Genomic DNA, 12,922 nt, shown 5'->3' on the forward strand with positions numbered 1-12,922 from the left:
AGAAGAGCAGTAGAGAAAATGTTTATTAGCCTGTGTTCGATCCTTTTGTGGCTGTTGTAGAAGAAATAAAAGATTTGTCTGGTTTGAATATTCAATAGTCGATGGCTTCTCTAAAGTCATGAGAAGAGGTTAGTGATGAGCAAGTAGAGAGTGCTTTTCAATAAAAGCTCATTTTTGGTTTAAAAAAGCCGAGAAAAGGGATATACAAGTGATGAGAGAAGAGGTGTTAAATCCTTTACAAGAGGAGGATGTAGTAGGGGAAGAGGCAGAAATCAAAGGGGAGGAGGAAGAAGTAATTTTGATAGAATTGAAAAGCTGCGACCGTCACAGCAGCATATTAGAGACAATGTCTCGTCTCTTTCAATTAATACCAAGCCACCACACGTCTCTCTTCTTCAACCGTCACAACTAGGTTTTGCACTTGAAAAAAGCTTGAAGCTGAATCCTATGGACTTTACAAGGTCTTGCAAAGAGAGGGGGCAGTGGCCTATAAACTTCAACTGCCTGAAAGAGCCTCTATCCATCTTGTGTTTCATGTATCACTGCTTAAAGGGAAGGTAGGGAACAATGCTGTAACAGCCTCGATAATGCCATTAAATGAAGTCAAGCTGTTCTGGAAATGAAGTCAATGAAAAAGGGGAAGCAAGAAATCTACTGCACTTGATGCCTATAAATGCTAAACTAAACTAAACATTGATCATCAAATCTCTATCACTATTTTCTGGAAGTCGTTTCAATTTCCAAATATTATGATAGTTTATGCCTCTTGTCTTACTGAATCAGTCACAACGTACCAGTTACCATTTTTATCAGGCCCTGAAGCAAATGGAAGCTGTTTTACTTAAAAAAAAAAGGAAAAAGTTAAGAGCTTCCGAAGCTTAAACTACAAGCGATCTAGCAACTGTCAACGCAAAATCATGGCATTCCCAAGTATCTCCAGCTGATTCGATTGAGACATGAACCTCAATTACTGCTAACCTGGTAATACATTTTTTATCAGCTATCACCTCAAATTGAGTTTTCATTTTTTTGCCACAAGTAGTCGATGAACCCTGTTAGATAGAAGTCCAGTGCACTACCCCTCTGCTATATTTATTTCAAATTCGTATTGTTGCAAAATGAAAGACAAAAAATGAACGTACTCGAAAACTTTTACAGATTGCCAACTGGATACTTCCATCTATACAATACTGCCTGATTGCTTATTGCACATTGCAAGATCAACTACCCAAATACCACGAGGGAAAAAATAAAAAAACAACTAACAGAAACGAGAGGATAGCCTATAAATCCTGTCATTGATATTGTTTGTATGATTTTGTTGAATCTATTTCAATCAAGTTCCAGCACCACTTTACCAGGGATTTTCTTCTTGTCTTTAGCCTCATGAGCCTCTTTTGCCTGTGTGATGGGAAATGTTTTCTCCACCGGTATTTTCATTTTTCCAGCTTCAGATAGCCGGTGGATCTCATCCAAACCATCTGAATCAGCTCTCATGTAAGTCCACCAGTATTCTGAAAATGTGGATACTGGTTCAGTAAATTTACACGTTTAACAGAGAGGTATAACATTGTGGAAGATAATGGAAGATAATATTTGTTGTCTACCAACTAATCTCCTGAGAAGATGACATTCTTTTACCTATTCCATGTGAGTATCGGTATTGAATCTGTTTTTTAAGTAAAATAGCTGTGGCGATAGGAAGCCCAGCAACTAGTCCATACCTATCAGCCAAGGATGCTGCCTCACCCTGAAACACAGGAAATAAGATCCTTGAATGTTATTGTCAAAGAATTTAGGAAAGTAGCTTCTGATTTCTCCTCTGAAGATATCCACTAACAAGCTTCCATATTACCTGAAGCGTCATATAGTGTCCACCTCTCTTCAAAAACTTGATGCTGATTCTTTCTGTTTCTGGCACACCAATGGTGTCCAAGACAGCATCAAACTTCCCCTTAATTGCTAGTTCAATGTCCTGCACATCAAACATGCTAGCTCACTAATGAAAACATTATTATGGGTCTCTCAACTCTATAATATGCACAAGAAAGAAAATCAGCATGATTCAGCAGGAAACATAATTAATTACCCATGTAATTAACTAAATTAAAAACAGGCTTGACATATGTATTTCATTTTAATTAGCTGGTGGGATGGAGCAAAAATAATATGCCATTACCTCAGCAGTATAATCAACAGCCTGCTCAGCACCTGCTTCCCGCACTCGATCTATGCTTTGACCACCACAAGTAGTTGTAACATGACACCTTGCAGCTGCTGCTAGCTGAATTGCAGCCAAACCTACTGCTCCACCACCACCCACTACTAAAATCCTTTGCCTGTGAAATAATTACATTGAAGTTGCTAAAGAAGCCATACATATTAGCAATTTACTAAAAATATGGTAGCTTTCACATTGGATTTCATATTTTTTTTCAACAAAAAAAGTTTTAAGAATTGATTATTTGAAAATCAAATATTCAAACATCATTTATACAGCCATCTACAGGTTGATTGCATGGACAGTCTCTCAACAAGTGGCTGATTTTGAAATAACTTGACTACAAAACCATTTAAACTGGCCTTTTAAATCTTAATGTGTGCTCACCATTAAATTTGTCAACTTTTGCCCATGGGGCACGAAACAACAGATGAAAAGTGTCACTACTTTGCTGATGATGTCAAGTTAGCTGAACTCAAGAGAAAGGCAGCATTAAAATTGTGACAAAAGTTGGGGTACCACATTATAAGGTTTGATACTCAATAAAACAATTCAAATTTAGACAGAAATCAAGGACCGACACTAAAATTAACCCAAAGACTATTTCAAAAGCAAGAAAAAAAAACACATGTCAAACTCTCATGAAAAGATGATATAAAAGAACAAAATAAAAAACAATAAACTGATCCTTATGAAGTTCATTTAAACAGTAGATCCTTACCCCTCAGTTATCCTAGCAGTGCTTTTTAGAGCACGCCATGCAGTTAGCGCAGCAAAAGGAATGGCACTTGCTTCCTGCAGGAGAATACAAAAAATTAAGCAAAATCTACTTTTTTAAAAAATAAAATAAATAACAGATGACAAATTTTGGTTGAATCTATCAGTAAATATATGTGTAAGTACACACAGACAAGCATAAATACAGACATGCTAAAGAATAGGTGGTGATCAAATTGTTGATCCTGATACCCCAAGTAATTAATTCTATATATATTATACATCTATACTCATAAATCTCTACTTAAACATATATCTCTATACGTTTTAAAGCATGTGATGGAGAATAAATACAAGGTTTGCATTATAATTATATCATAGAAAAGTTAGAAACTATGTTTCTTTCTCTCCCTCATCACTTTCCCTGTTTTACTCTCCTCCCTAATTCCTTTCTATTATTCTGCTTTCCCTCTCTTCTGTCTTCTGTTCTACATCAGCATGTGCATGGTGCAAGCTCATGTGTGCATGAATGCTCACAAGCTTGGTTGTTCAAGACTCTTGGCAATGCCCAAAGTGATCTAGAATTAAATACTAGTCACATATAGGACTAAAAGATTAAATGAGGAGAAAAGCTACCCTTAATGTAGCCCAAAATTTGATGGACTCCCAAAAATTAAAAAGACACACCCGTGTGTGAATGCATGTTTGTAAAAATATTATGTTTGGCTAAAACAACATGTGGATCACAAATCATGCTCAATTACGCATTGGGAGGGGCAATTAAATAATATTTCTGCTACAAACTGTTCACTCACTCAGCAGTTGCCAGACATTTTGTGCCAACCAGAAATGAAAAAAGAAAACACATAATTCTATGCATAAAAATACCCAATTATGAAGCACCTACCACATGCGTAAGTGATGGTGGTTTTGGAGCAAGTTCATCTTCCGACAGAACTGCATAGTCAGTATAAGTACCCCTCACAGCAGTTGGATGCAACGCACCAAAAACTTCTTCTCCAACACTGAATGACCGCACAGAAGTTCCAACAGCTGCAACTTCACCGCTAATATCACGACCCAAAATGAGAGGTAGAAGTGGTTCAAATATGGAACGACCATAACCTGATCGCATCTGAAAGCATTAACATTTTTAAACATTCAATACCCATCATTCTTCTGCATGTCCAAACATATTTATGTCTTTCATGGATATAAGATATATGTTGAGCATGTACAAGCATAGGGTTTATCCCTGTATGGGAGTGCAAATATTTAGTAAATTAGTTTCAAAATGAATACTTGGTATCTTTCACTCTTGGATGGTATTTTGCTGATGCTCCATGGAATCCACTTAATAAATTTCCATCATCTTAAGATCCACTATACAAGTCGGAATAAAGTTCTCCTAAAGGAAATCAATCCCGTAGCTTGTGTTTCCAATCACAGCAGCCTTTCACTATGCAACTGCTGCGTTTATTACAGAGCAGCTGATGAAAATGACTCGAGGGCTCACATTTTCCTTATGACGTGGATTGAAAGACCCATGAGACTAAATGCTCGGACCATTTGTTTCTTTAATCCTATTTAATTGTGTATTTCCTTCACGAGTGAATACACATGAGAAGAGGATCTTGATTATTCTCTAGAAAACATCTATGATCTATTGACATATCGACAGGAGATGTATTATCTTTGATAACTTGGAAACTTAATACCAAAAAGTTTGCAACAAATGCTATAATTAGTTATTATTTGACCTAATTAAGTTATGAACATCATCGAGTTTTTATCCATCAGAAACCAAAAAAGAATCCCACATTACATAACAAGGAGTTTACAAAACATCAATCTTACCATCTATGATCATATTCAGTGAAATTACAGGGAACCCCAAGATTTCTTGTATAATTATTTGAATTTCTCCACACAAAGAAGAATTTCTCCACACAAAGAAGTCCCAAATATCCAAATCTCTCCATCTTTCCAATGGGCTTTAAATTAAAGAAAAAAAGAAACAGCTAAAACAATAACTCACTCTAGTATCAAGTGGATTGATTGAAACAGCTCGTGATCGAACTAGGACCTCGTTGGGTTTGAGCTGGGGGACCTCAACATCAGACCGGAGCTGTAGCATCTCGGGTCCACCGAACCGGGGGAGAACAACAGCCCTGCAACTGGTGGCAATGAATCTAACAAAACCAGATTTGAAGAATTCATAGTCACAAGTCTTCAAGGTGTGGCTTCTTCTTGACAAGACTCTTTGCATTTTCTTGGTTCTAGCGCATCAGTTCAGATTCAAGGAGGCGTGAGCTAGCGGAAAGGAATGGAATGGAATATATAGGAGGAGAGAGACTGAGCCTGAGCTCGAGCCAGGGTCGGGGACGTGGCTCTGTTTGCATCCGCAGACTGCATTTTGATCAGTTCTTTCTCCAACACTCGCTTGCTTTTGTTTTCAATTTATGGGCCCTAACCGAAACCTGCCTTCCTCCTTTGTTGGGTTGGACCTTTATGCATGCCGCTGCTGGCATGGCAACCCAATTTGTCATTTTCATTAGAAATTTTAATTGCTCGGGAAGACGCTTTTTTAACCAATAGAGAGTAAGGTTAATTACTCGCGGCAAAGAGTGCTGCTGGCATGGCAACCCAACTTGTCATTTTCATTAATTTTTTTTTTTATTTACATAGAATGTCCGGATCAGTTTACACACACTACGACTAATCTCCACAGCTCACTAAGCTCACTAAATATCCTACAAGTTCAATAAACAAATAAAACACTGAAAAATAACATACATAATAAAACTCAAATCCAGCTTCATTAGAAATTTTAATTGCTCGGGAAGACGCTTTGACGCTTTTTTAACCAATAGAGTAAGGTTAATTACTCGCGGCAAAGAGCAAATGGAACTCGACAGTACGTGGTGAAAGAACAGATTTATACTTGTTAATAAAGGCCCAAGAAGTTCATAAAATTAGTCTCAGATTCCTAATATTTGGTTGCGATTCTTGTACATGGACCGGAATAAACTTTACTGTATCATTACTAGTGGATCCTGTCCCCTCTACAATTGTGGGGAAAGGTAGCTGCTCATCATGAAACAGAGCAGCTATCAAGGTACATCAAACTACAATTTAATTCCCTGCATGTTCTCTCCAGAGCCACCAGGGCCGCTACTCGTAGCCATTCCACTCGCCAACACAGCAGTGGAGATGAAACTAGGATTTCCAGAATCGAGAGCACTGAGGGTTGCAGCCTCTTTTGGCTCAGCAATTATTGTTTTGGCAGGTTGAGAAACATTGGCTTGGGAAACCGGAGCTGCTACACCCGTGTTATGTTGCTGCTGCAGCATTGTTTCTGTGGCAGAAGCAGCAACCCTCAGGGTACTTGCTATGGAGGGATCTACACTAGTTTTCTGCTGGTCAGTAGCTGCTGAGTCATTTGCAGCATGAAGTTGGAGCAGCCTATAATCAGTTTCAGGCCTCCGACAAATCTTCCTTAGTGGCACAATTTCCTGAGGAACACAAGATTGAAAACGAGATTAACATCATGGAATCCAAAGAGCAGCTGGGTAATGAACTCAAATGCGCAAAACAAAGTAACTCAGTTGTATCTTCAGCATTGCAACAAGAGAGAGATGCGGATACATGCATGTGATAAATATGCTCATGAGTAAGACAAATCACGCTCTAAATAAAACTACATTTATATCAAAGATGTTGAAAACAACCATGCCTTCTTCATTGAAATTAACAATGGCAAAAAAAAATCTGTAAATCATGATATTACTCACCTTAAACCAGCCGCAATCAAGAGGAAATTTCAATTTGCACATTCAAAAGAAAAAAACTGCATTTCTTGCACAAATGCCAGAAGAGTACGCAAAAGAGACTTACAATTTACATGATTCCATGAGTAGCAAACATATACTCAAAACTTGAGTTTCTGTAATGAAATTGATTTCAACGAGATAATTAAAGAGGAACTTTAGCCAACACTGTTTTTCCCAGCACGAGAATAGGCAAAATCTGTTCCTCTGACTTTAGCTTATGTGAGAGCTCAAGCACATGCATGGATCTAGTTTTAACAGTTAAAACCTGCTGTTACGCTTTTCTTATCTTGAGGAAATCTATCGATTAGAGGGAATAAAAAATAAAGAATGGTAATTTAACATCTTCCACTTGAATACTGAGAAACAGAAGAAAAGGAGTTCTATATTTGGATGAAAAGGGTCCTATTTATTACCCAAAAGATGAACAAAACAATTTTGTACAACACGGGTTATATATTGAAATGGGCTTTCCATTGGGCTTTGTACATCAGAAACAGGAAAGATGCATTTCAAAATTGGAAAGAAAGAAACATAAATATACCTCAGACTGGTCATGATCATAACGCACCAAAAACCTACAACGGCAACCTCTTACATCATGTCTTCGTCTTTGTGCATCAAGAACATGAGCATCAAAATACAGAGCCTGATCTTTGCCTTCCTGAGAATTTGAGAGCATTTTAGAAAGATGCTCCTAATAGTTTCACCAAAGAATGGTTTAAATGATCATTTGTTTTCATTCACAAGTAGATGCTCCCACCTGAAAACAGAGTATGAGGTCTCCAGGAAGAACTGCAACACATTCCGATGCTTCGCAAGGGAGAGAACGCTGCCTGACATGCTTGCAAACATCAAGCCACTCATCTTCATCAGGTCCAAAACCAGCAAACCGAACCAACACTTCCTGAAATGGCCAGAAATAGTAGAACATGATGTTAGCGAAAGAAGGTTGGCAAAGTAAGACAAAATAAAAAGGCAAAATTGTTCCCATGTGGCAAACAGCTAAGAAAAATCAATGTTGACAAAATATTGAACAAAGTTATTGGTAATTATTGAATTCTCTTAAGGAATAGGGTCATAAGAACCAGAGTCACCAATCCCAACATAAAGTTCATGGGCAATCAACTCAAATATTAGCTTTGGCAAAGATTTGAATGTGATTATTCCTTCTAGGCCCTAGTGAAAGATGGAAAACTCAGTCCCTGTGCCATGAAATCAATTTTTTTAACACAATGAACAATTTAGTAATGGAATACAGATATTGGTTCACATATACTTAGCTCTGAACAATCTCACAGAATTTTATTCAGAGAACGAAAATGGAAGATAAGTTATCTAGTTGATGATAAAAGGATGCAATTGATGCATGGATGAAAAAGGTGAATGAAAATTATAGAAGCATTAAACTCAGCATGCAACTAAAATATATCCCAAGTAGTTTACGTTAATCATTGCATTAGTACATGCAGGAAGAATGCGTTGATATGTTACCGGATTCCCCTTGTCCAAGTATCTATGGGATTGGAAGGTTCCTACATCATACCTGGCAAAGAAGGTAACAAAATTGAAGTGAATCAAGTAATCCCTAAACCAAGGAAAAAATTAAGTATCAAATAGAACAGGAAGAAGCATTAAAATCTCAACCACTTGAATCCTCAACTAGAAAAGCATTATATTCTCACCATGCACCATCTCTACCAGATTTGGCTTCAAATTCCATATAAGAGTTTTCTGAAGTCACCCTTCTGGCACCAGCAGCTGTTAAAAAATGAGGGCCAAATAAATCTACAAACTGGATGTAGACATTTAAAAAAAATGATTTCCACAATATCTAGAGGTGTTAATAACAAGTTGCATAGTTTCTTCAGCTTTACTATGGAGATGATGTTTAATGATGCTTCTTAATGACTAATCAGGACAGTCAGGAACATTTGAATCACCAGTTTGGGAAACTTTGCCAACCATCAGATTGTGAATATTTCAGAATAGATGACACAGGGCTGTTGGACTTGGACTTCTGTTGCTAGTTTGTTGATTGACTTCATGTTGTGTGGAGATTTATGCGCTATTTTGGGTCATGTGTGCCCATGAATTGGAAAATATCATCAGTTAATAATGCTTGAGATTAGAGAGGTCCTTAGCTTACAACTAAGAAAAGATAGCAAGTGAACTGTGGTCATGTGTGTCAGATGGTAAGTCTGCTGCTAAATGATTTTCTGATTTTGGAATCTTCTACTTGAGACCTTGCAGAAGATGGTTGCCATTCCTTTCATACAAGAGAGCATCAAACAAACATCAAGGCATTATACCAAACAAAGAGTAAACAAAGACATGTTGGAGGGACAACAGGATGGATGAATAAGCAATCATTTCCATTGATGAATAAGCTATAGGAAGACCCTGCTTTCAGCATGAGTAACATGGAGCATGGGAAAGAACCTAAAAACAGCGATGAGTAAAACCATTTCCCACAGATACAATCAAAGTGTTTGTAAATAGACTAAAATACACTTACAAAAGCACATGGGGTGCGTGCGTGCTGGAGCATACGCTTGCATGTGATGCTTAATTGTATGCAATACCCATCAACAGTGAAACAAAACAAAGCAACGCTAAAATTTTAGTAATTTAAGAGACTACTTAATCAAACCAGGTGACATCTTGAATTCAAAGTTGAGAAGTGACAAAGAAATGACCTAATAGCAAGCAAAAATGCTAAAAAAGGAGAAAGTCCTCAACACTTTGGAATTCATTCTACCTGAAGAAGCAGATGTAGTGACTGGCACAGCATCAGGTATAGGAGCAGCTACTTGTTGAGGCACACTCCTTGCAGCAGCTGAATCATCGCGAGGCATAGGTGTTATATTTAACTTCATCGGGGCCTTATTTGATTTTGCCCTTATTGCATACCGTCTATTTTGGAACCAATTCCAAACCTATAAATAGCATTCCAATTAAGATATGAGTGTTTAAATAATCCTAATCATGCATGAAAGAAATGCGCTCAAGGTGTCTTACTTGTTTCATTTGCACTTGAATCTTCCCTTTTCGCTCTGGAGACTCACTACAAAGAGAGATGAACACCTCACAATTTTAATCCCCGCGCTCTAACGAGAAAAATTTAAATATTATAAGTTCTTGAAAGAAAACACACTCACCTGAACTTCTCTGCAAGAGATACAAGAACCTCACGAGCTGGCATCATGTTATGGTGTTCTTGCAAAATAGCGTCCATCTCCGTGACCTTGAAAAGTGGGTACAGAACAAAACATTACTCAAATTACCATAAAAGGTAAAGGCTTTATACGTTCAATTCATCTGCTAAAAGGACAAAAAAGAAGCCCGGGAACGGGGAGATTAGTCTGTCTTCTTTGCAGCCTAGAATATCCATCTGAAGCCTAGAGTTCCAAAACATGATCAATCCCAATGCAACACACACTTGGATCAAGTAAAATGGTATCCCAAGATTTTATTTCAGCAGAAAGAAAAATTTGAATGATATCATAATGTAAGCTCTTATCAATTTATGCCACATGCTTTGATTGTTTATATAGAACGAAAGAGAACCTCAACCTCCCCAAATCCGCAAAAATTTTACTTGAAAAAAAAGAAGTCCAGACATGTGAAAAAATAGATTAATATAATTAGTTAAAATTAAACACTAATGGCATTAGATAACAATACAGAACAACACAACATCATATATTGTAAAAAAAATAAAAATCAAGGCACTAATTGAAACCCAGAAAAATCAAGCACATAAATCCAGAGATAAAACCAGCCCACTTTGTAATTCCAACTTTAAATACAACCCACATCAAGAAAAAAAACAAAAGAAAAAATATTGACAATGACAGAAAAGATAGCATACCTCATATTGCATGAAGCGAAAGGAAGGACCGCCATTACTGGGAGGACGACCCATCACTTCACTCTACTACTCCCTTCTTTTGCAACTAACAATTCATTTTCGAATCAGACACGCGCTCTTTTAGCAATCAAACTCTGTTTGTTACGGTTAATGTTTGTTTTTTTTTCTTTCAAGAAAAAAAATAGAACAAGTGAAACTAAAAGGGCAGAATCCTCTAAAAAACAACAACAGAGAAAGAAAGAAAAGCAGAGGCCAATTCATGTGTGCGAGAGAGAGGTGGCATGTTTGGATTTGGCTTTAACGTGGCTTTCTTTATAAGTTTTTAAAATTATTTTTTTATTTTAAAAAATATTAAAATAATATTTTTATTTTTTAATATTAAAATAATTTTAAAACACTAAAAACTAATAATTTAAAATTAAAAAATATAACTGGGCCACACCACCAAATAAAACTAAAATAAATTATTATAAATAAAAAGGTTACTCTCGTCTCTGTCTCTGGAGCAATGATCTCCACATGGATTTTTTTAAAATATATTTTAATTAAAAATATATTAAAAATATTTTTTTTAATATTAACAAATTAAAATTATATCAAAATATCTGAAATATTAAATTAATTCTTTTACAAAGAAACAAAGACTTTAAAAATAAACACAAGTAATATAAAGTATTGATTGAAAACTAAAATTAACTAATTTACAAAGAAAATTAAAAAAAATAACCCAAATATTTATAATGATTTTTATTCTTTTCACTTAGTAATATCGATATATGTATTTAATATAGTAAATCCAAATATTAATAACCATTTATCTCTCTCTTCCTGTCCTTTCCCACCTCACCGACGATAGATGCACATCACGTTTTGGGATAAAATGGCTTTTAGTTTTTAGGGTTCCGGGGAGGGCTTAACCCAAGTCGCACAAAGCACATTTTGGGAAAAGTAATTCCCATCAAAACATTTGATGGAATCTAATTACATCTTATAAGAAGTTGATGAAGAATGGCAACATTAAATTAAAATTAAAATTCTACTGCATTGTACTATATTGAAAAAAAAAAAAACTAATTGCCCTCAATAATTCACTATACTATATGTGAGGAGAAAAAAAAAATCCCTCGATTATAGTAATAATAATTTTTTTTTTATCCTTTAAATTTTTTATACTCAGGACATCCAACTTAAAAAAAAAATTCATTTTATTGACTAAAAATTAAATTTTATAAATTTTTTATTTGTTTTTTATAAAGTTTTTATGGTATTAAAAGTTGATACTTAATTTTAGCTTTATAATTTGTTTTATTTATTTTCTATAAAATTATTATAGTATTAAAGGTTGATGCTTAATTTTGTAAAAAACAAATCTAGTTACATTGCTTATGAAACATTACACATACAAGAATCAAAATTGATAATGAGACAAATATACAAGTTAAAAAAAAAAATTCATGGAGCACTTTCCAATGATTTTGGCCTTCATTTTTTTTTCCTTTTTCATCCTTTTGGTTTGACACTTTTAAGTTTCAATCCAAAATTTTATTTTATTTACTTTTCAATCCTTGAATTTAAAAAAATACACAAGAGTCGTAAAAAAACTATAAAGAAAAAAAAAAGTTATTAGTTGACCAGATTTCATAAAAAAAAATGCTAAATTTAATGTTAATGTATTCTTCTTGACTAGATAAATGTTATTAAGATGTTTTTGAGTTTCCTGGAAAAAAATAGAGGTTGAGAGTTTTTTTATATTTTTAAACTGATTTAGAGAAGTTTTTATTCTAGAAATTAGTTTATTGATATTTTAATAATGATTATTAGGTGGAAAAGAGGTTTAAATTGATTTTTTTAAATCAAAAAAAAAACCCAACTTAATTTTTCTAGGAATACAATCTATTTTATTTCAAAAAAAAAATAACAAATAACTTTGACAATAAAAAATAAATAAAAAGCTAACGGTGCGGGCCTTCTTTCTCTTTAGCCAAGGCTTGGGCCTTATTGTTTTTGTCCAAATTCATAGCTTTTTTATGGTTTTTATTTCTAGATTTATTTTTTTTAATTTTAATTGAAATGCAATATAAAAAATGTTTAACCTAATATTTAAATTATTATTTTGTATTTTTAAGGTTCTTAAATAATAATATAAGTTTCTATTGGAAAGTTAACAAATTCCTTTTCAATTATCATGCAATATGCCAAAAACAATTACTCATTAATGAAAATAATTTTTTTTGCTATTTAAATTTTTAATTAAGTTTAGACGTGATTTTATTACATTTG

At 34.8% G+C, this 12,922-nt stretch overlaps 2 protein-coding genes across 2 annotated transcripts; both read right to left on the reverse strand.

Moving 5' to 3' along the window:
- Positions 1-1,055: 1,055 nt before the first annotated feature.
- Positions 1,056-5,323, reverse strand: LOC105135622 (GroES-like zinc-binding alcohol dehydrogenase family protein). The gene is made up of 7 exons (XM_011040593.1): positions 4,977-5,323; positions 3,846-4,073; positions 2,943-3,016; positions 2,180-2,339; positions 1,856-1,975; positions 1,642-1,750; positions 1,056-1,514 (listed from the first exon to the last, which is right to left on the reverse strand). The coding sequence occupies exons 1-7, from the start codon at positions 5,205-5,207 to the stop codon at positions 1,333-1,335; spliced, it is 1,104 nt and encodes a 367-aa protein (XP_011038895.1). The 5' UTR covers positions 5,208-5,323; the 3' UTR covers positions 1,056-1,332.
- A 562-nt stretch (positions 5,324-5,885) lies between these two features.
- LOC105135623 (protein SAWADEE HOMEODOMAIN HOMOLOG 2-like) lies at positions 5,886-10,917 on the reverse strand. The gene is made up of 9 exons (XM_011040594.1): positions 10,643-10,917; positions 9,930-10,015; positions 9,790-9,835; positions 9,530-9,707; positions 8,454-8,529; positions 8,263-8,314; positions 7,532-7,675; positions 7,313-7,432; positions 5,886-6,453 (listed from the first exon to the last, which is right to left on the reverse strand). Exons 1-9 carry the CDS (start codon positions 10,694-10,696, stop codon positions 6,067-6,069), a joined length of 1,143 nt encoding a protein of 380 aa, XP_011038896.1. The 5' UTR covers positions 10,697-10,917; the 3' UTR covers positions 5,886-6,066.
- Between the last annotated feature and the right edge of the window lie 2,005 nt (positions 10,918-12,922).

This window comes from Populus euphratica, unplaced genomic scaffold (assembly GCF_000495115.2).
Source record: "Populus euphratica unplaced genomic scaffold, PopEup_1.0 scaffold47.1, whole genome shotgun sequence".
Classification (NCBI taxonomy): Eukaryota; Viridiplantae; Streptophyta; class Magnoliopsida; order Malpighiales; family Salicaceae; genus Populus; species Populus euphratica.

Excerpts from the sequence above, each read along its gene's own strand:
- LOC105135622 (XM_011040593.1), bottom strand. The coding sequence starts at position 5,207 with ATGCAAAGAGTCTTGTCAAGAAGAAGCCACACCTTGAAGACTTGTGAC. Across the intron at positions 4,074-4,976 it reads TCAATCCACTTGATACTAGA|ATGCGATCAGGTTATGGTCG; the intron begins GTGAGTTATTGT and ends TAATGCTTTCAG. Across the intron at positions 1,515-1,641 it reads CCGATACTCACATGGAATAG|AATACTGGTGGACTTACATG; the intron begins GTAAAAGAATGT and ends CCACATTTTCAG.
- LOC105135623 (XM_011040594.1), bottom strand. The coding sequence starts at position 10,696 with ATGGGTCGTCCTCCCAGTAATGGCGGTCCTTCCTTTCGCTTCATGCAA. Across the intron at positions 9,836-9,929 it reads TCTCTTGCAGAGAAGTTCAG|TGAGTCTCCAGAGCGAAAAG; the intron begins GTGAGTGTGTTT and ends CTCTCTTTGTAG. Across the intron at positions 9,708-9,789 it reads TTCAAGTGCAAATGAAACAA|GTTTGGAATTGGTTCCAAAA; the intron begins GTAAGACACCTT and ends TGCTATTTATAG.